Raw genomic sequence first — 21,118 nt, forward strand, 5'->3', positions numbered from 1 at the left:
AGACACACGTGTCTACCACTTGCTACGTGTACACACACACACGTTTCCACCATTCGCCACGTGTACACACACACGTGTCCACCGCTTGCCACGTGTACACACACACACACGTGTCCACCGCTTGCCACGTGTACACAGACACACGTTTCCACCATTCGCCACGTGTACACACACACACGTGTCCACCACTTGCCACGTGTAAACACACACACACACGTGTCCACCATTCGCCACGTGTACACACAGACACACACACACGTGTCCACGACTTCCCACGTGCACACAGACACGCACGCACACACCGTGCCACTCACTCGCTCTCACTCTCTCGCGTCTCACCTGACGCAGGCTGCGCAGCACGGCCATGGCTCTGTCCGCGTCCCCGTCCCGCACCAGGGCGTGCATCTCCCGCACCAACGCCACGCGCCGCGAGTACGGAGCCGCCGGGCTGCCCGGAGCCCGTGATTCACCGCCACCGCCGCCGCCGCCGCCTCTCGAATCCCCGGTGCGGCCGAGCAGCAGCAGCTGGCTCAGTCCCGAGCCCTGATCGCGCCGGTCACGGAGGCGCCCCGACGACTCGGGGCTACCGCCACCACCGGCAACACGACTCGCTTTGGCCGCCTTGCCGCCCATAGTCGGTGAAGTATTGTCGAGCGCGCGCTTGCCAGCGCACGTGCAAGTGCGCGAGTGAGCGGCGTGTCCTGTGTTTGCGTTTAGTTTGGTCGAAGCGTCTGGAAGCCGTGTGGATGGACTGACGGACGGATGGCCGGTTGGATGAATGGACCAGCAGGGCCGTCCTTGTTTGTCGGCGTGAGAGTGCGCGCGTCTCGAAGCTCGTCTATCACACGCACGCGCGCGCGTGTGTGAGTGAGTGAGTGGATGGATTGCGCAACCAGCAGATGCGTTGTAGTCTAAAGCACGCGCACACCGCGGGGCTCCTTGGACGTGTCTGTGATACGGCTGCTCTACAGTCTCTGGGTAGTTACGCCAATGGTCTATTCCCCCGCGTGTCACGAGATGTAGGATGCATACACAGGGCGCATACGCAGTCTTATCTCGTATCTGTGCGGCTGTGATTGAATACAGCCGCTGGATATATATTCCGGGTGGATACACGTGCACTTAAACGACGCACTGGTGACTCAATACCATACTCATATCCACTACGCCGCTGTCTCGGTAGATGTCTCTTATTACCCACTCGAGCACGGCTAGCTACGTGCGGTGCGAAAGAAGTTCAGCATCCGTACATCGTGTGTTTGGATGGATGCGCGTGTACTCGTGACTGGACGCATAGACGTAGACCGTATTAGCACCCTGAGTGAATGCACGCACGGATACAGCGTGCACACACCTATAACACGCACCCACACTACTCGAGTGCTTGGGCAGGTAAGCGAGGCTATACGCACCTGTAGCCACGCAACTGCAGGCAGCGCGTGGTCGTTGTTAAGGGTGTAAGGCGCCGACACACGAATCGTTCGGGATAGATGGACGCGCGCGCGCGGTTGCTCGACTATCTATATAATCGATGGCAAATCCCGACGACTCATCATTTTCTATCGCCGCTGGCTTTAGGCCGAGAGGCGATGCTGGCTGGCGCGTGAGCCTCCTCCTCCTCCGCCCTCCCTTCCCTTTGAAAGGGGTGAAGCCAAAGGATGACCATCAGCAAACTGGGATCGGCATCGAGAACGTCGCGCCGTTTGCACGGACGAGCCGAGGGCTCCACCCCCACTCTCTTGCCCAGCAGGCGACCGGTGGCCGTGGGATCTAAGACCATGGATGAGATGGGACGTGACCCAAATCCCCTCCCTCGGCTCCTCCCCAACCCTCTCTCTCCTGGCTCCCTCCCAACTCGACGCACGGATTCCACAGGCTGAGAGCTGCGCGCTCTGACTGTATTATTGTAAACCCCACGTGCATCGGCAATTCACTGGAGCGCGGCGTTCTAGCTACGTGATGTGGGGCGATTGATGATGACTGATGATAATTGACGATGGTTGTGGCTAAGGAGATGACTCCTGTTACTCACAGACGGCACCTCCAATTAGCACGGTCTGGCTACGTACCGTGCGAAATAACTTCCAAGGTGCGTACCTTATCACTGATTGATAAACGAAGCGATGATCATGATGTACATGCCATTCGACGACAGTGATTGCGGCTCGCATTGAGAAGAGATCGCGGAGGACTGCGCAGTCGCTTGCCTCGTCGGGAAGCACCTGAGTTCTGCAAATCCAAGTTGCGCTACAGGACCGCAAAGAAGGAGGAGAGGAGAACGCAACACCGGTGGTTGGGCCACGTGGCACGGCGAGTGTTTCGTCAGCGAAGGCGTGGCCCCCCCTGTGCCTCGGGGAGAGGGGGCACGGGCAGCCTTAGGTGGTAACAGCTGAGAATGTGCACAGGTGGCAGATGGCTCTTCGGTCGACGGTGGCAGGTCAGGTTGTAGGTGGCAGGCAGCGGAGGCGACACGTGGCACAAGGTGCGAATTTGCACAGGTGAGAGGCTGCTCAGGTGACAGTTCAGATGGTGGTGGGATTAGATGATAGGTGGTACAGGTGACACAATGCGACAACAGGTGGCAGGTTGCGGGACCTGTTGATGCGCTATGAGATGCGGGTGATGGCGCGTCCTTCCAGCGAATGATTGTTATTCTAGATATGAAATATATTGGTATTGTGGTCGTCCATAAGGGTAACTCAGCCCTGATCCCAGACACAAAAACACCCACTTACAAATTGACCGAACATCCTATTACAGCACGGCCCCTTTAAAGGAGATTCTTGAGACTCGACCAACGATGATTTATGTGAAGAGCGATTATTCGCTGAAACAATTGTTCATGTTAACATACTGATAATTGAAATTGAAATTGCATCGCGTGGCGTGCGTGGGCCTTCATCCAGCAGCGGATTGACAACGCCCTACGAATGATGATGAGTCCTGTACTATTATTACTACTACCCTATGCGCAGTATTCTAAAGCAGTAGGGACCCTATTGCAACGTAAAAAAATCGTGTGGTTCAGTCCTGGATTTCGTATGTAAACAAACGATTAACTCGGTATTACAGTATTACGAGTCAATATTATTGTTGTAGACACAGCGATTCGCCTAATGGAGGCTATCAACATTATACGTCCTACATTCACTACGAATGTTTACAGTTCCCAATAATGATCAAGACGACGAAGACGGTGGTGATGGTGATGATGATGGTGATCGCGATGAAGTGCGGATGACCACAGGGGAAAGTCACTCACTCAATCGTCTTGAGCTGCCCGTTGCTTCCGCTGACCTCTTTCAACACCGCGTGCCCGACAGACCAACAGTCCGTGATGGTGTCAGCGATTTCATTCATTCATTCAATTCCTTCCGTCCGTCGGAATCTTCTCATCCCGTTTTCCTGGAATGGCACCTTGAAGACCAAAGCAGCCGTCGTTATTTGAACCTTTGATTCGGCTCATCAATGTCCTTTGAAACGCCCTCCCGAATTATTGGTGTCGTCCTTGATGTTGGTGGCGCTGGTTACGACGTCGGCGATTTGTGTTATTTTAAGTGAATCGAGTTAAAAGTCCACGTGTCTCTCTCACAGGCACACCCGTCTCTTTGGCGAGTCGCTCGCGGACTAACTCACCCACTGAGAGGGAGAGAGTAGATAGGGGGAGGCCTTTAGTTTGAGAAGTCCGCGTGATCCCAGCCGATTCCAACAATCACCGCCGAGTCTCGGCTCGCCAATTGCCTTGGAGATTTCTGGAGGGCTCAACACCATCAACACGCGGCCGCTTCTAAGCACGCTGCTGCTACTGCTGCTACTTATATTCTTAGGTTGTTTCGGTAAAGTCACGTAGGTAATTTTTTTTAAAATTAATAAATGTAAAATAAAAATAAAATAAAAATCACGACGTTTTGGAGGCAACACAAGCTTCCGTCTTCAGGTGGAACAGTCACAGCGCTGCTACTTATGTCCACTATCCGTGCCACAACCGCTACTGGTACTAATGCTGCTACTTCGGCTTTTGCTACTAAAGTACCTCTGATATTGCTGCAGCCACCACGGTCACTGCTACTACTCCTGGATAACTCCTCTTGTCACTACTGCTGACGCTACTTCTTCTTCTGTTGCTACTTGATGCTGTTGCAGGTGTTGCCACCACTACCACTAACGTTGCTGCTGCTCCTTAATACTTCTGCTACTGTTGATACTTCGACTACTACTGCTGCCGCACTTGAAACCACGTGTATGTACTGTACGTTGAACTTCTTTCGCGCCGTGCGTAGCCAACCGTGTTCATCGGAGTCGCACAAGAGACTGCGTCGCTCGCTACGCGTGCTACTTAGGCAGTACTCACTCGACTGATACCACTACCGCTGCTGCTGCTGCCGCAAGGCAACGTCGCTTCAACTCTTCGCCGGCAACAGACGCGACAGACAGCGAAGGGAGCGCTCGCGATGGAGTGGAGCAAGCCCAGCTCCGTGCTGCTCCATTCACTCTTCTCTCACTCTTCTCTCGATCTTCACTCACTCTCCTCTCTTTTCTTACTCTTCACTCATTCTTCTCTCACTCTACTCTCTCTCTCTCTTCTCTCACTCTTCTCTCACTCTTCACCCACTCTCCTCTCACTCCGCCGTCTCGTGCCAAGCTGCCCGTGCCACAGAAATCGTAAGCAGCAACGCCGCTGCATCCAATCGCCGACAGCTCGCTCGCTCGCTCTCCCTCTCTCTCTCGCAGCTTCTCTTTATTTATTTCTGGCGGCTTCCAGGGAGGGGCGGCTTTCGCATCCGACCGAATACGACGACGGTGATGTTATGATAAAGGAATCCCCAATAACACCACCATCATCATCACCAGCAGCATCTTCTTCATCATCAGCAGCGAGCAAATAACCCCGGAGTGTAAATCAGCCACGATGCTCGGTGCTGATTAAATGACCCGCTGCTCTCCTCCGTGCCGTGTGCGCCCCCCCCCTCCTCCTCGCCGCGTGTGACTTCCTATCCGTGAGCGGAGTCCTCCCAAAGTGTAGTTGGTGGTTGTGGTGGTGGTCGTTGTTGTTGTACCACCCCACGCCCCGTGTGGCCGAGAGCCGTGGTTCAAGGCCGCGCGAGTATCTTCCCGACCACTGCACCCACCCCACCGTCTGCCTCTCTCTCCCTCCTCTCGATCTCTCCGAAGGCGCCCGGAGCGCCGTGGCGCTGCGCGCACGCCGCTTGGCACCGCGCGCGAGACCCGGTACCGCCTCCTCCGCCTCCTGATCCTGATGCTGATGATGCTGATCCAGGGCGCACCCCACCCCGGCACCCGGTCTCGTCTGCTCGGGGCGTGGCTGAGTGTGGCGTGGATCGCGTGTTGTGATCAGCGTTGTGTGTGTGTGTTGTGGTCAGGGTTGTGTGTGTGTGTGTTGTGGTCAGGGTTGTGTGTGTGTGTGTTGTGGTCAGGGTTGTGTGTGTGTGTTGTGGTCAGGGTTGTGTGTGTGTGTGTTGTGGTTTGGGTTGTGTGTGTTGTGGTCAGGGTTGTGTGTGTGTGTGTTGTGGTCTGGGTTGTGTGTGTGTGTTGTGGTCAGGGTTGTGTGTGTGTGTTGTGGTCAGGGTTGTGTGTGTGTTGTGTTGTGGTCAGGGTTGTGTGTGTTGTGTGTTGTGGTCAGGGTTGTGTGTGTTGTGTGTTGTGGTCAGGGTTGTGTGTGTTGTGGTCAGGGTTGTGTGTGTGTGTTGTGGTCAGGGTTGTGTGTGTGTTGTGGTCAGGGTTGTGTGTTGTGGTGAGCGTTGTGTGTGTGTGTGTTGTGGTCAGGGTTGTGTGTGTGTGTTGTGGTCAGGGTTATGTGTGTGTGTTGTGGTCAGGGTTGTGTTCGTGTGTTGTGGTTAGGGTTGTGTGTGTGTGTGTGTTGTGGTCAGGGTTGTGTGTGTGTGTTGTGGTCAAGGTTATGTGTGTGTGTTGTGGTCAGGGTTGTGTTCGTGTGTTGTGGTTAGGGTTGTGTGTGTGTTGTGGTCAGGGTTGTGTGTGTGTGTTGTGGTCAGGGTTGTGTGTTCGTGTGTTGTGGTTAGGGTTGTGTGTGTTCGTGTGTTGTGGTCAGGGTTGTGTGTGTGTGTGCTCGTGTTGTGGTCAGGGTTGTGTGTGTTGTGTGTTGTGGTCAGGGTTGTGTGTGTGTGTGTGCTCGTGTTGTGGTCAGGGTTGTGTGTGTGCTCGTGTTGTGGTCAGGGTTGTGTGTGTGTGTTGTGGTCAGCGGTGTGTGTGTGTGTTGTGGTCAGAGTTGTGTGTGTGTGTGTGTGCTCGTGTTGTGGTCAGGGTTGTGTGTGTGCTCGTGTTGTGGTCAGGGTTGTGTGTGTGTGTGCACGTGTTGTGGTCAGGGTTGTGTGTGTGCTCGTGTTGTGATCAGGGTTGTGTTTGTGTGTTGTGGTCAGAGTTGTGTTCGTGTGTTGTGGTTAGGGTTGTGTGTGTGTGTGTTGTGGTCAGGGTTGTGTGTGTGTATGTGTTGTGGTCAGGGTTGTGTGTGTGTGTTGTGGTCAGGGTTGTGTGTTGTGGTCAGAGTTGTGTGTGTTGTGGTCAGGGTTGTGTGTGTGTGTTGTGGTCAGGATTGTGTGTGTGTGTTGTGGTCAGAGTTGTGTGTGTGTGTTGTGGTCAGGGTTGTGTGTGTGTGTTGTGGTTAGGGTTGTGTGTGTGTGTGTGTTGTGGTCAGGGTTATGTGTGTGTGTGTTGTGGTCAGGGTTGTGTGTGTGTGTTGTGGTCAGGGTTGTGTGTGTGTGTTGTGGTCAGGGTTGTGTGTGTATGTGTGGATTTTTTGTTGTTGTGATGATGTGGTGTTGTTGTGGTGTTATCTGGTGCTGTGGTGTATGTGATGTTGTGGTGTAATGTGATGTTATTGTGGTATTGCTGCTCGTCTTTGATTAGGCTGTGTAACAATTGTTTTTGTTCATGCATAGTAAGTATTATTTTCTTATTGCTTATGCCTCAAAAGTATATAAAATGGCTATTATTCCCCAGAAACTTCGCTTTTGTGACCAGGACATTGATATTTTGAAATGTACCTATTTTCCAGAACATTCCAGATAGATTCAGTGCTGAGTAAACTTTCCCTGGTTCACTCGGTGCACCTCAAAGAGGATTACAACAGCATCAAGACCTTGCTGGACGCCTTGAAGGATGATGAGTACGGCTGGGAAGTCATCGGAGACTTCAAAATGGTGGCATTCCTGATGGGTCTCCAAGGCGGTTTTACCAAGTTTCCCTGCTATCTTTGCCTTTGGGACGCAGGGACACCAAGGCACACTATCACAGGCGGAACTGGCCACAGCGGACCGAGTTCTCTGTGGGGAGGAACAACGTCAAGTGGGAGCCACTGGTGGACCCCCGGAAGGTGCTGATGCCACCACTGCACATCAAATTGGGCCTTATGAAACAATTTGTCAGAGCTGTAGATAAGGAGTCGGCAGCCTTCAAGTACCGTCAAGACTTCTTCATGGAGCTGTCTGTGGCAAAGGTCAAAGCCGGTGTCTTCGTAGGACCACAGACAAAGAAGATCCTGGAGCGCAATGAATTCCCCAAAAAGCTCACCCGTAAGGAGAAAGCGGCTTGGAACAGCTTTGTCGCAGTGGTTCGTGGCTTCCTGGGCAATCACAAGGTCGAAAACTATGTGGAGCTGGTTGAGACTCTGGTGAAGAACTACGGCGCAATGGGCTGTAGGATGCCCCTTAAAGTCCATATCCTTGACGCTCATCTTGATAAATTCAAGGAGAACATGGGAGCGTACTCGGAGGAGCAAGGCGAGCGCTTCCACCAGGATATACTGGACTTTGAACGCCGCTACCAAGGACCGTATAACGAGAACATGATGGGATACTACATTTGGGGGCTGATTCGTGAATGTGATTTACAGCATAATCGTAAATCTCGAAAAACTACTCACTTCTAATTTTTTGTATAAATACATGTGCATTTTTATGCATATGCTGGTTGTGAACGAAAAGACACAAATTCGCCCGTTTTCTCATTGAAAATAGGTGAATTTCAAAATATCACTGTCCTGGTCACAAAAGCGAAGTTTCTGGGGAATTATAGCCATTTTCTATACTTTTTAGGCATAAGCAATTAGGAAATTAACACTACCCAGGAACAAAAATCGTGTTACATAGTGTTATGATAACCCAGTAGTACTCTTTGTTGGGATGGTTAGTATAATTAACTTGCGATCCAGAGGTTCCCTGGTTCGGTTCGATCTCCAGGCGCGGCAGCTGAAGGGATGGGCGAGTGTCTGACAAATCCACCTCGCTTCTGTTCGCCCAAGCAGTATAAATGGTGGTGGGGTAAATCATGGGTAGTGCAGCCACCTCTTTCAACACGTCCCGCTCAGCGCGGAAGAGTAGACCAAATACTATCGGGAACTTATCATCACCGTGGTCAATCCACTGCTGGACGAAGGCCTCCCCAAGCCACCGCCACCGCCACCTTTCGCACTCCTTAGACGTAGCGATGATCTTAACCAAGCGCACGAAATCATTCCATGACGCTTGTGGTGGACGCCTGCAAATATCCACGCGGGGGGCTACGTTGGCTCAGGTGGTTCGTTCAATGAGTTCGTTCACCTGAGTTAGATGCCCGGCCACGGCTCACACAAGTGGCAAGTTGTATCAGTTTTTTTCCCTAGTTCTTCCCGGGTCTCCTCTAGGTCGACTCAGCCTTAACAACCACCCGGGCGCGGTTGTGGCGACTCCACCTCATCATCGTACCCCGTGGCGACCTGAATAGGCGCTCGCTAGCATCACTCGCCGCTCCAGTCGATGGAGGATATACAGCGCGGGGTGTCATTTGCCGCAAGACACGCACACACCAGAGGTCGCAACCGGGTACCCGATACCCGTACCCTACCCGATACCCGGCTACCCGTACCCGACCGGGTACGGGTACGGGTAGGCCGTGAGTCACTGGTGAGTCACCGTTTGTCACTCATTTCCCAACGTCTTGTCTCTACTCACAATTCAAGTTCCTAGAATCAACCCACCCGCGCCTGCAACATGGCTTCTTCCCAGAGGTCGCAATCGGGTACCCGTACCCTACACGATACCCGGCCGGGTACGGGTAGCCGGGTATCGGGTAGGGTATGGGTACCCGTTTGCTACCCTGGTGCGGCCGGGTACAGGTAAGGAATCAAAACCCGTTTGCGACCTCTGGCACACACTCATCTGGTTATGCCATCTGAATGCTATCAACTCAGTACGGCACTGAAATCATTGGCTCCTGGCGCCACCTCGTGGGGAAACGCAGTGAGCGTCGAATTTCGGCTCTCCGGAGTCGTTCGTGTGTTGGGACGAAGAGGACGTTTCCATGCACAGGGCGGCAAAGGTGCAGCCCTGCAATTGCCGTCTCGTGCCACTGCTGACAGAAGGGCCTCCACCTCTAGCAGGTTATTAATTCTTTTTGAAAAGTAATTTCTTTAAAGTAGATGTTTTGTGTCTAGTTTGTTGTCCTTCCCCCGCACCTCCGACTTGCACGGTTGGCTACGGTACGGCGTGAAAGAAATTCAACACACATACGTAGCCTACTCTTTCACACTGGCCAGTCAGCAGTCAGCCCCAAATAATCACTCCTTCGTGGGGCCGTATCTCACCTGTGGCTCGTGTCTTTTTATTGGCTCCCAGTTCAAACCCCACATTGACATTGAGATTTTTCGACTTGGGTTGCGAGGCTTTAAATAAGGGCAGTGCTCCACCATACATCCAGGAGTTGATTCAGCCGCACACTACTCCACTGGGATCTCTCAGATCCGCGTCTTCTTCATCCGTGCGGCTGATGTAGATGCAGAGCAATGACTACAATTTCACATTCAATGTGGTCAAGCCGGATAACCGCGTCAGGAGCAGGCGAGTGCATCGCTGCGATGTCTCCGTCGTATTTGTGGATCGGGCGTTGCGTCGTTATTTCGTTGTGCGGTCTCTTCTGGATGACCACAGTCGCACACAATTCTCTCTCTCACCTGATGAGGCTGGTTGTAAGCACCGGCGAAACGCCGTACTCGAATTGTAAATGTTGTGGGTTTGCTCTCCAACACACCGGTGTGCTGAAGTAGTCACTAATTGGCACGTCTTGTGTACGCTACAAACCTTACTAATTCGCCTGTGTTGAGTGGTAGAGGGTTTAACCGCAGATTTTTATTTACGGGATCTAACCAAAAAAAAACCTTATTATGGATAATGTTGGTCGCGAGAACCTACGTGTTAAACTTTTAATTTTCCATTTGTGCATCAGGTATCCGCAACTGCCATGCTTTGTGCGGTGGTGGATGCGGTTCAGGGTGGACAACGTGTCCCATCGTGCCCCCACCCAGTTGCGACGGCGCTCCAGGCTGCCACCTTGGGATGACCACGCGGGCTTTCATCCGCACGGCGCCCTGGCACCTGGAATTCCCTGCCCCTTCGGAGGTCAGGAAGTCGCAGTCGACGGAGATTTCGAAGTCCCCGGCTGAAGACCACACCACCCATTTAACAATGCCACCTCCCTCCCCCCTCTCTCCGGTTCTCTTTCTGGTCTCCTTAGGCTCTCGCCTCCGATATGGACGACGCTCTGATCTATCTGTTGGTTAGGGGCGCACCCATTACATCCGAATATCACTGGTCAACAAAAAAAAAAAATTCTGGCCTGGACTTTTGCAGCTGTTTTAGACTAATTTCAGGGTGCTGATTCCATCATTTTTATGCTATCGGCATACCCAATTTTCATTGATTTTACCCGAAATTAACTCTGTCATCTATGATTGCAAGTTGTTGCGAGTCAGTGACTGCTTTAGTGTTAAAATATGGTGCTGCATTTTTAGGATAGTGTGTTTATAATATCATTTTATGTAGATATCCATATTTATTTAATAATTTTCTTCTGCAGTTTTTATTGAAAATGCAATATTTGATATCTCAAAAACCCGATGTGATAGACAAAAACTGATACCAGATTTGGAATCAGCACCTCAAAATTACCTTAAAACCGTTGGAATACTTTATGCCAGAAAAAGTGTGTTGACCAGTGTAATTGTTATCCCCGAAGAGGTGAGAGTGCCAACAATGTGACCCGCCACAAACGACCTGCCAATCGGCGTAACTGCAGTGCACTTATACCGCTGGGAAGACAGAGGCAGGTTGATTGCGGCAAAAAAAAACATTTCCATTGTCTCAACTGCCACGCCGGGAGGTTGAACCAAAATCGGCGACCTCAGGATCACAAATCCCCGTGCTCAAACCCATTACTCCGCGACAGTATCACAAATCATCATGGCTATGTTTGTGGCTAATACGTGTATATCACTATCACAATCGCTGGCGCAATATCCACCACTCTGCCATTTCAGCCAGAGATAGCCATTGTTAATTCACTCAGTTGCCCCGCTATTACGGGAAAGTGGTGTAACTCAACACGAGGTCGGATGTGGAAAAGTGGATTGATTTTTTATTGTGTGTTCACCGCAAATGAATATAAATAACCACCGCCACTAACTCACCGATATCCATGACAGGCACACGGAGGGATAGGCCTCTTCAAGCCATTCGAATAATAATGTTGGACATGGGCAGAGGATAAATAATAATAATCATGTAGCCAGACTTATTACCCGCCCGCACCCATAAACAAAACCAAATCGCAACCAAGACACCTACTCCATCCACTGGCTCCCCATTCAATTCTGGATCAGTTTCAAGATTGCAGTACTCACCGTCTTCAATTCCCCATGGACTACAACCTACCTACCCCTCTCATCTCCCTCTACTCCCCTCCATGCACTCTCCTCTCATTTCGCTCTACTTCCCTCCACGCACTCTCCTACCTCTCTCAACTCACTCTACTCCCCTCCACGCACTCTCCTACCTCTCCCCTCTCATCTCACTCTACTCCCCTCCACGCACTGTCCTACCTCTCTCAACTCACTCTACTCCCCTCCACGCACTCTCCTACCTCTCTCATCTCACTCTCCTCCCTTCCACGCACTCCCCTACCTCTCCCCTCTCATCTCCTTCTACCCCCTCCACGCACTCTCCTACCTCTCCCCTCTCATCTCCCTCTACCCCCCTCCACGCACTCTCCTACCTCTCACCTCTCATCTCACTCTACTCCCCTCCACGCACTCTCCTACCTCTCACCTCTCATCTCACTCTACTCCCCTCCACGCAGTCTCCTACCTCTCACCTCTCATCTCACTCTACTCCCATCCACGCACTCTCCTACCTCTCACCTCTCATCTCACTCTACTCCCCTCCACGCAGTCTCCAACCTCTCCCTCTCATCTCACTCTACTCCCCTCCACGCACTCTCCTACCTCTCCCCTCTCATCTCACTCTACCCCCCTCCACGCACTCTCCTACCTCTCCCCTCTCGTCTCACTCTACCCCCTTCTATGCACTCTCCTGGCTCTCCCCTCTCATCTCACTCTAATCGCCTCCACACACTCTCCTGCCTCCCCCCTTTCATCTCACTCTACTCCCCTCCACGCACTCTCCTACCTCTCCCCTCTCATCTCACTCTACTCCCCTCCACGCAGTCTCCAACCTCTCCCTCTCATCTCACTCTACCCCCCTCCACGCACTCTCCTACCTCTCCCCTCTCATCTCACTCTACCCCCTTCCACGCACTCTCCTGGCTCTCCCCTCTCATCTCACTCTACTCCCCTCCACACACTCTCCTGCCTCTCCCCTCTCATCTCACTCTACTCCCCTTCACGCACTCTCCTACCTCTCCCCTCTCATCTCACTCTACCCCCTTCCACGCACTCTCCTACCTCTCCCCTCTCATCTCACTCTACTCCCCTTCACGCACTCTCCTACCTCTCCCCTCTCGTCTCACTCTACTCCCCTCCACACACTTTCCTGCCTCTCCCCTCTCATCTCACTCTACTCCCCTTCACGCACTCTCCTACCTCTCCCCTCTCATCTCACTCTACTCCCCTTCACACACTCTCCTGCCTCTCCCCTCTCATCTCACTCTACTCCCCTTCACGCACTCTCCTACCTCTCCCCTCTCATCTCACTCTACTCCCCTTCACACACTCTCCTACCTCTCCCCTCTCGTCTCACTCTACCCCCTTCCACGCACTCTCCTACCTCTCCCCTCTCATCTCACTCTACCCCCTTCCACGCACTCTCCTACCTCTCCCCTCTCATCTCACTCCACTCCCCACCTCCAAGCTCTCTCTGCTCCAACAAGCACGTGGGATTGTACATCGCATTACCAACCAGGTTCTAAATCAAACTATGGGGCACAAAAAGCAAAACAATTCGACATGAAAGCCAAGATTATTTAGTTTTACGAGCTCCCCGTGTGGGAATAAGATATGTTTCACTTGCACAACACTTTGTATCGCATTCCGTGTGTCGCAAACAGCTTCTGGGTAGTGTGCAGGTGCTCCGTGAACCCTCGTTATGCTCAGAAGCCCTTTGAAGAATGTAAATGTGTATGAATAATTTCTCACTCGGAGTCCAGCCGACACCAATAAAACAACAAAACATTCTACGCAAGTAACTTTCTATTTGGTATCAGTTGTTGCGACACAGGGTATGATTAATTTCTCACTCGGAGTCCAGCCGACACCAATAAAACAACAAAACATTCTACGCAAGTAACTTTCTATTTGGTATCAGTTGTTGCGACACAGGGTCAGGAGCTTCAAAGTGCACAGTTGCCAGCAACGAATGTAGCTCTTAACGGTGTGATAGATGAGAGAGAATACGCTACTTGAATCGGGCAAGGTTTTAAGAACTTAAGGACGACATTCAGTTTGTGTCATTGTCCTGATATAATTTTTGCCATCATTGCCAACTTTGTGTCATCACCACATGTGGAGTTTGTCATCATCATCGTGATAATTATCACCACCATCATCACATCCTGATATCAAATCATGTTATCATGTCTTGATTTAATCAACATGTCACATCTTAGTATCTTCATCATCATCAACGTAATCACACCTTTATATGAATCTGCATCATCAGGAATCATCATCACATCTTGATATCATCATCATCATCATCATGTCAACCACTGTCACTTCAATTCCATAGTTTATATTGGATTCCAATTTCACCTGGGCTTTTAGCCATAGGCTCAATACAGCAACGCACACGTGGAGGGGGGTTAATATTACCGTATAATAATAATAATATAATTCTTTCATCATGAAAATCCCATTCGCCATGAGTGTGACGGTTTCTCAATTCCCCTCTTTCAACTCCAGCGGTGCCACTCCACGTCGAGTGGGCGACTGATCGTCTCCTCCAGCCCACATCGGAGCCTCGGAGAAGCGACTCGTCGCGTCGCACCGTGGCTCAGCACGGGTGTGCGGTGCGAAAGAAGTTCAACAAACACGCGTCCATACAATGAGTGCTCGGCTTTACTCTCTGGCGCGTTTTTTCCCCGCGTTGTCCTGCGCGTTGTTGTCCGCCGTGGTGACCGACCTTTCGCTTCACGTGCCGGGAGCTTTCAGTTTCAACTTACACATGATGATGATGATGATTGTCATGACGACAATGATAACATCAACGACAACGGAAACCAAACACTCTCTTCTGTTCCTGACGAAGCTCCCAGAGGGTGGAGCGAAACGTCGGACATCATACCGAGCGACACGTCGTCGAACTCGAAAGCAGATGAGAGAGCGATACAGCGCAATCGCATCCGTCTACGTGGAATATATCACGTGGGCTCCCTTGTAATTATGACGACGTAAAGATGAATTGATGAATTCCTGCAGGTGACAGACGACCTGGCAATTTACGGTGATTGTCCATCCGAGCACTACCCAGACACAGGCCCTGCTTAGTAGCTTCTGCCATCTGTTGTGATTTGGGAGATTTTGCCCACAATCATGCTCACCGCTAAGATCTTCGGCACGCATTGCAAAAGCGGACAGCTTGCATGGCTTTCTGCATTCGCGACGGCATGCGAGAGACGTCGCAGATGATGGCGCGGGTCGTCGGCACCGATTATCTTCTCACGAAGCGCGGGTGAGCGACTTGGAGGCAATGAAAGAAGCTCATGAAAGTAAGAGGCTAGCTCTCTCTTGTGATCTCGAGGTATTGGTCACACACGCCGCAGGCTCGCTAAATATCTCGCGCGCGCAAGCATTCACTCACGCCCTCCACGGCTGTCCAGTGGCAGCACGGTTGGCCTACGCAAGGTGCGAACGGATTTCAACATTCGGCGTGGAGAGAGAGAAACATTTTAAGTGCGGTTTCAAAGGATCTCACTTTTTGCATTATGGGTGGCTTTCATCTCTCCACCACCACCACCACAACTCTCTCGTGTTAATATATATAATTTTCCCTTTAACGTTGCTTGCGTCAAATTAACGTCCTTGCAAAGACGGTCACTGCATTGCGCGCTTTCAGATGCGTTTCTGCGGCCTGTCTGGAACGCTCTTCCGATATTACGAAGCGACTGTAGCGATGCCCTTTTAAGTATCAGATTGTAAACTTGTTTTCTTTAGAGCTGCTTTTTTGTGTTTATTTTGTGCTTCCCCCGCACCTCGGATTAGCACAGTGCGAAGGAAGTTCAGCATACATGCAACACCCACTGATGTGCCTCTGGTCTCATCAGAATTCGAAAGCTAAGCTCGGATAGTGCCAGTAATCCCGAGGTGGACAAGCACCGTGCATGAATAGATTGCCATAGGCGGTTGCGGGGCTGCCACGTGTTACGCTCCTCGCCTCCACCAACCCGCACCTAATCGCAAAGTCACGGGAGTTTAAATTTCGATTTAAAGCTTTCGTGACTACGTGACTTTACCGAAAGAACCAAGAAGATCACGGGAGATTGTTCGACCATACTTCTCCACGCCGGTCACTGCGCGTTGGTGAAGGTGGAAATGGGAGCTCCTGGGACCGTCTCAGATGTCGGTCGCCACTGGTGTGAGACGTGCCCAGGAATCACCCCTCAGGCAGGCCGTCAGGTTCAAAGCGCCACCGCTACCCCCCCTCGTCCCCAGCTCCAGTTGCTTCTTATCGAGTGAAATAAAGTGTGCTGCTGCTGCTGCTGCTGCTGCTGCTGCTGCTGCTGCTGCTGCTGCTGCTGCTGCTGCTGCTGCTGCTGCTGCTGCTGCTGCTGCTGCTGCTGCTGCTGCTGCTGCTGCTGCTGCTGCTGCTGCTGCTGCTGCTGCTGCTGCTGCTGCTGCTGCTGCTGCTGCTGCTGCTGCTGCTGCTGCTGCTGCTGCTGCTGCTGCTGCTGCTGCTGCTGCTGCTGCTGCTGCTGCTGCTGCTGCTGCTGCTGCTGCTGCTGCTGCTGCTGCTGCTGCTGCTGCTGCTGCTGCTGCACTATCTCATCGTCATGTTGGATGTATTCCACAGCACGTGCTGCGTCAGCCTGGTTTTTACAGGGAAAGTGGCTGTGGGATGTGGCCGGTGGCCAGCACCACGCCCGGCCACCTTTGTCTCCCCAGTGGTGATGTTTACACACCGCACCAGGTACTCATTTGAGGCCGAGTTCGATTCTCGCTCACGACCAACACCGGTGACGATTGTCTGAACCGGTCTTGGGCCTCCCCTAGGTCGACTCCGTCTCAAATGGGCACCTGGTGTGGTGTGTAAACATCGCCACCCACCCTCTTCGTGTGCAGTGCCAGCCTTCATAGGTGCTCGCTCACAGCACGTGGCATGACGAGTCTGTTAGAGGCGATGTGGAAGAATCGTTTGTCTTGTATTTGTCCTTCACGCTGGGCAGTGCGAGTTGCTTGAAAGCGGTTCGCTAAAACCGGTTCAGACGTCTCTCTGCCAAGACGGAGGTTAGGGGCCTTCCATAAATGACGTCACGCACCTAGGGGCGAGGGGGGGGGGTCAGACATTTGTGACGATGTGTGACGAGGGGGGGGGGGGTGAGTGAGAAATGAGACGTCACATCAAAATGCGCAATTTTAAATAAATATAGACAACACGTTCTACTTAATTAAATATACTTTTTAATAAATGTTTTCTCCTACAACATCAGAGTGCAGCGCCACATCAAATACGCACTACAATGACAATAGTTTAAAGCGATTTGAAGCATGTTTTATTTCAAAATGGAAATATGGTTTGGGGGGGGGGCAGAGCTTTGTGACGTCATATTTGAGGGGGGGTCTGACTTTTGTGACACCGTGTGACGAACGGGGGGGGGGTGGTAAATAATCGTCCAAAATCGCGTGACGTCATTTATGGACGGCCCCTTAGGCATTGCCCGGTATGCTTGTAAATGGATCACCCTGTGCTTGCGATCTCAAAAGGTCAAGGCACACCGGTTGCTGACGTTGACAAAAAAAAAAGTCGGTGTTTAAATAAATTTGCCCCCAGTCGCCTCCGACGCGTTTGAGCACCGTTCAGTCCGGGCGACTCATTTCCGCTCGGCCCGAATTTTTTTCTTCGTTTCGACGCCGCTGCCAATTCAGACTTAGCCCCGCGGAATGCGACCCGAATGGCTATTGGCCGCCAACGTGAGTTGACAAACAAAAATGACGCAGCAACGCACCTGCCTGGGCGTCGAGCCGCCAAGTTCAAACGTCGCAAAAAATATAGTTGCGGTGACATTCTATTGCACCGCAATAGGCACACGTGGGAGGGTGGTGGGACTCTCTAATTACACTTCAGCCGGGCGCTTTAGACGTGCGCCCAAATTGCGATAACGCGCGCGTTCGAGAAAATGGACTGCGGACATTACGCAAACGAAGTTTTATAAACCGAGGTCAAAAGGGCGTCTGCCGTAAGTGTGAAGTTCAACTTCTCAATAAATCTCGCGCCACGATGAAAGCCGACGGATCCGCTTGCTCTGTGCGGCGTTGGCAGTGCCGGATTAGGTCAGTGTGGGGCCTGTAGCATATGCTATGAAGGGGGCCCTAACAAAAAAAAAACACGTAAATATTAAAACACAAATGTTTAACTTGTATAGTAAAGTTATTGAGTTTTTTTAATTTGCTATACAGCCAGATAATACGACAAATCGCTAACCTTAAACAATCAGTCGCTCATAAAAGTTGAAGGCAGTCTAGTACTATAGTAATAGAGCAAGTGCAGAATCACTGAACCGGAATTGTCAGCTTGAAAGCATTTAGCGCGGGGCCCATGAAAGTCCGGGGTCCGTAACATTTGTAGCTACTTTTGCTACTGGGATAATCCGGCACTGTGCGTGAGTCAATCACGGTCGGTGTTGGATCTCGCGTTACCCAACGGTGATAATTTGGCGCGTCGTTAAACCGCAAAACGACGTGGGTTTAAGTTCGGCAGTGTCCAAAGGCAACGGTGTCACCACCATTATCATCATCACCATGACTCTACTTTTGTTAAAAATTATAACAACAAATTCACAGCGATGTGTCAATCCACTGCAAGATGATGTCCTTCTCGCGCGCAAGGACGGCCCAGGAACCTGTTGGGATGTGATTCGCCGCTTATGTCAGCCGTGGCTGGGAATCGAACACAGGATGGGCCGAGTTCAGAGCAGGGTGCACAGAATCACTGCGCCACCACTCCCCTTCGGCGCAGCAACAGCGCAGCACTCAATGCGCATCGCGTACGCCACGGTTCACCCATCTCGCTGGCAATACCAGCCGCACTTATCGGGTACTAGAGGGGAGGGCGGGGGGCCGGTAGGGGGGGGGCAGTGTCAATCTGTGTCAACGCCGTCGGCAGTTAAATCGTGCTCGTTCGCCTCATGCCTTTCAAGTAACTCATTAGTTGATCGTAAAGTCATTTTAGAGCCCTCGGTAAGGGAGAGATTTTTTAAACCCCCTGTTCACACGATAATGGAACGTTTGTGATGTGTTTGTGTGTTTTCGGCCCCTGCACGCCTCCTTCCAACCTCCCCTATCCCACCCAACTCATAATCATCCTTGGCCTCGTCTCAATGGCACAGCATTCTCTCCCGAAATATTCGGGGTGCTCGAGGCACAAACAGGCGTCGGTTATACAAGGGGACCCCCATTCACGATGAGGTTTGAGTTGATTTGAGTTCATGTCGGGTCAGAAACTTACAACAAATACGGATGATCACGGCTATTTCACATGAGAAATCCCATTGTACTGCATGATTGCAGCAATAACAAAGACGACGAAAAAAAATCAACATTTCAGAGAAACGAACGAGTTAGGTTCCAGAGTTCTGTTCGTAAGTCGATTTGTTCACAAGTCCTAACTTTACTCCTGTCGATTCCAAACATGTACGACATCTACACTAAACACGGGGTTTGGCTTAAAAAGTTGTATAATCTCCTGTAGATGCCACTGGTTTTTCATGTTCTGCAAATGAAGATGCCACCACCGCCTTCTATTGTGCGGCGGTTGAACTTACGACTCTCGGTCCTGACAGGCAACTGGACATACGAACAGGTTTGTTCGTATCTCTGAAAGTTCGTAAGTCGAATGTTCATCACTGCCACAGTCATTCAATTACAAATTGAGAAGAAGAAGAAGCAGAAGACGGTTAGCAGGGTCACTCTGAATCAGTGGGGTGGTCTCAATGAGAGAGGATATGCGGGATGAGGTTATGAGGTTGTTGTAGGAATCGCAAAGTTGGGACATTGGAGGCCAATTGACAGGGATGGAGTGAGCGTGGGAGACGATGAGCGGCAGCTACTTCCAGATGCGGGTGCGAATGAAGGATCACCCACGTGGACGACTGCGTCACGTACATCCTGGTGATGTTCTAGGAAGGGTCAGAACGCTCTAACCTGGAACAAGTATCACCTGCTGGTACGGGCATCAGCAGGAGCAGCAGCAGCTCTGGTCCTGGATCACCGCCTCCACAGGCAGCCATTTCTCACGATCGTGCGATGTGATCCATCCAGATGAACATCCACTCATCCATATTCCTTGGGTCTTTCGGTAAAAGTCACGTAGGTTGCTTGTGTTGCGATCGAAACGTCGTGATTTATTTTTTATTCACTTTTTTTATTGTTAGTCTTTTTTCTATCTACGTCACTTTACCGAAATACCCAAAGAATATGAATGCCTGCAGTCACGAAAGCTTTAAGTCAACACTCATATACCTGTTTATAAAACCCACACAAGCATGACGCCACTCAACCACTCATCCTTCCAGCCACCCCATCCCCCCAACAAAACCCCCTTTGTCACTCTACCCCCCTGCTCCATCCAACTCCCCCCCCACTCCGTACCACCTCCACCACCCCCTCCCCCTTCAACCACCTCCCCACCTTTGCCAGCACCCGTCATCAGCTCCTCCCCGCCCCCACCCTTCACCACCAAATTAAGCCGGAGAGTTTGAACTGGGTGAGAGTCGAAGAGTCCACAGCCCTCGCCTCTCCGCTGCTCCGTGTCTGCGAGCTACTCTGCCACGGGTTGACTACCAACCCCCCTCGCCACCACCCCTCCTCTGACGTAAGTGGAGCGGTGTTTTTGTGGGCGTGGTTAACGCGTGGATTTGCGTGACAGAGTGGCGGGGGGAGGTGGGGAGTCAATCGAGCGCGTGTTCGATGCGACGCTGTGGGGAAGACGATGGCTCATTAACCTGTCTGGCAGTTGCGAAATTGTGCAAAAACACATCACCCAGACAAAGACGCGCACAAAGACAAAGGTTCCCCCCCCGGATAGCCCGAGCGGACTTCTGGGGCAAGTGCTGTGAGCGAGCACCTATGAATGCCGGCACGGCACACGAAGAGGTGGGTGGTCAGCACCACGCCCGACCACATTTGTCTCCCTAGTGGCGATGGTTTTTTACGCATTGCACCAGGTATTCGTCTGTGGATGAGTCGGCCTAAGAGGATCTCTACGCTCGGTACAGACTATTGACACTGCAGCTTAACCGCACAAAGATACACAGATCCGCACACACTCGAACACGCAAACACGCAATTCTTAAACGTTCCATTACTTATTGTCCAAGTCACTTTACTGCTGTTCTTTGACGTTGATAGTTAAACAAATAATGTGTCATCTTCACATATCTCTCTGCACATTACAAATGAATTTTTTTTCATGAACACAACCCATCTTCCCCAAAGCACTTGTTGGCCATGACTTCGCTGATGAGACATTGAATGTCAAAACCGGCCCAGAGTTTTGCTCGTAACGACGGCTCAACGCTCCCGACATTACGCGATCACAGAAGGCCTTTCTTGGGGCGGCCAGTGTGGATTACGCGGTGCAAATTTGCTCTCTTATTTATTTAACGT

At 51.5% G+C, this 21,118-nt stretch overlaps 1 protein-coding gene and 1 long non-coding RNA gene across 4 annotated transcripts in view; one reads left to right on the forward strand and one right to left on the reverse strand.

Annotated features, from left to right (window-relative positions):
* The window catches only part of LRRC75A (leucine rich repeat containing 75A), an 80,029-nt gene extending 74,858 nt beyond the window's left edge, over positions 1-5,171 (reverse strand). For 2 of the 3 annotated variants that reach the window (XR_013639647.1, XM_078873705.1), the window contains exons 1-3: positions 3,263-5,171; positions 2,098-2,247; positions 340-838 (exon numbers count right to left, since the gene is read on the reverse strand). Coding sequence is in view for 2 of the 3 variants with exons in the window: in XM_078873705.1 (XP_078729831.1) it covers positions 340-838; positions 2,098-2,247; positions 3,263-3,360 (747 nt within the window). In the remaining variant the exon portion in view is untranslated. Of the gene's footprint in view, positions 1-339 lie in introns of all 3 variants that reach the window. The other variant, XM_078873706.1, reaches the window with a different exon arrangement.
* LOC144945297 (uncharacterized) lies at positions 2,455-15,997 on the forward strand. The gene is made up of 4 exons (XR_013639648.1): positions 2,455-2,498; positions 5,173-5,229; positions 10,234-10,406; positions 14,201-15,997. It is a non-coding gene; the product is annotated as an uncharacterized LOC144945297 (long non-coding RNA).
* The last annotated feature ends 5,121 nt before the right edge of the window (positions 15,998-21,118 follow it).

This window comes from Lampetra fluviatilis, chromosome 37 (assembly GCF_964198595.1).
Source record: "Lampetra fluviatilis chromosome 37, kcLamFluv1.1, whole genome shotgun sequence".
NCBI classification, from domain to species: domain Eukaryota; kingdom Metazoa; phylum Chordata; class Hyperoartia; order Petromyzontiformes; family Petromyzontidae; genus Lampetra; species Lampetra fluviatilis.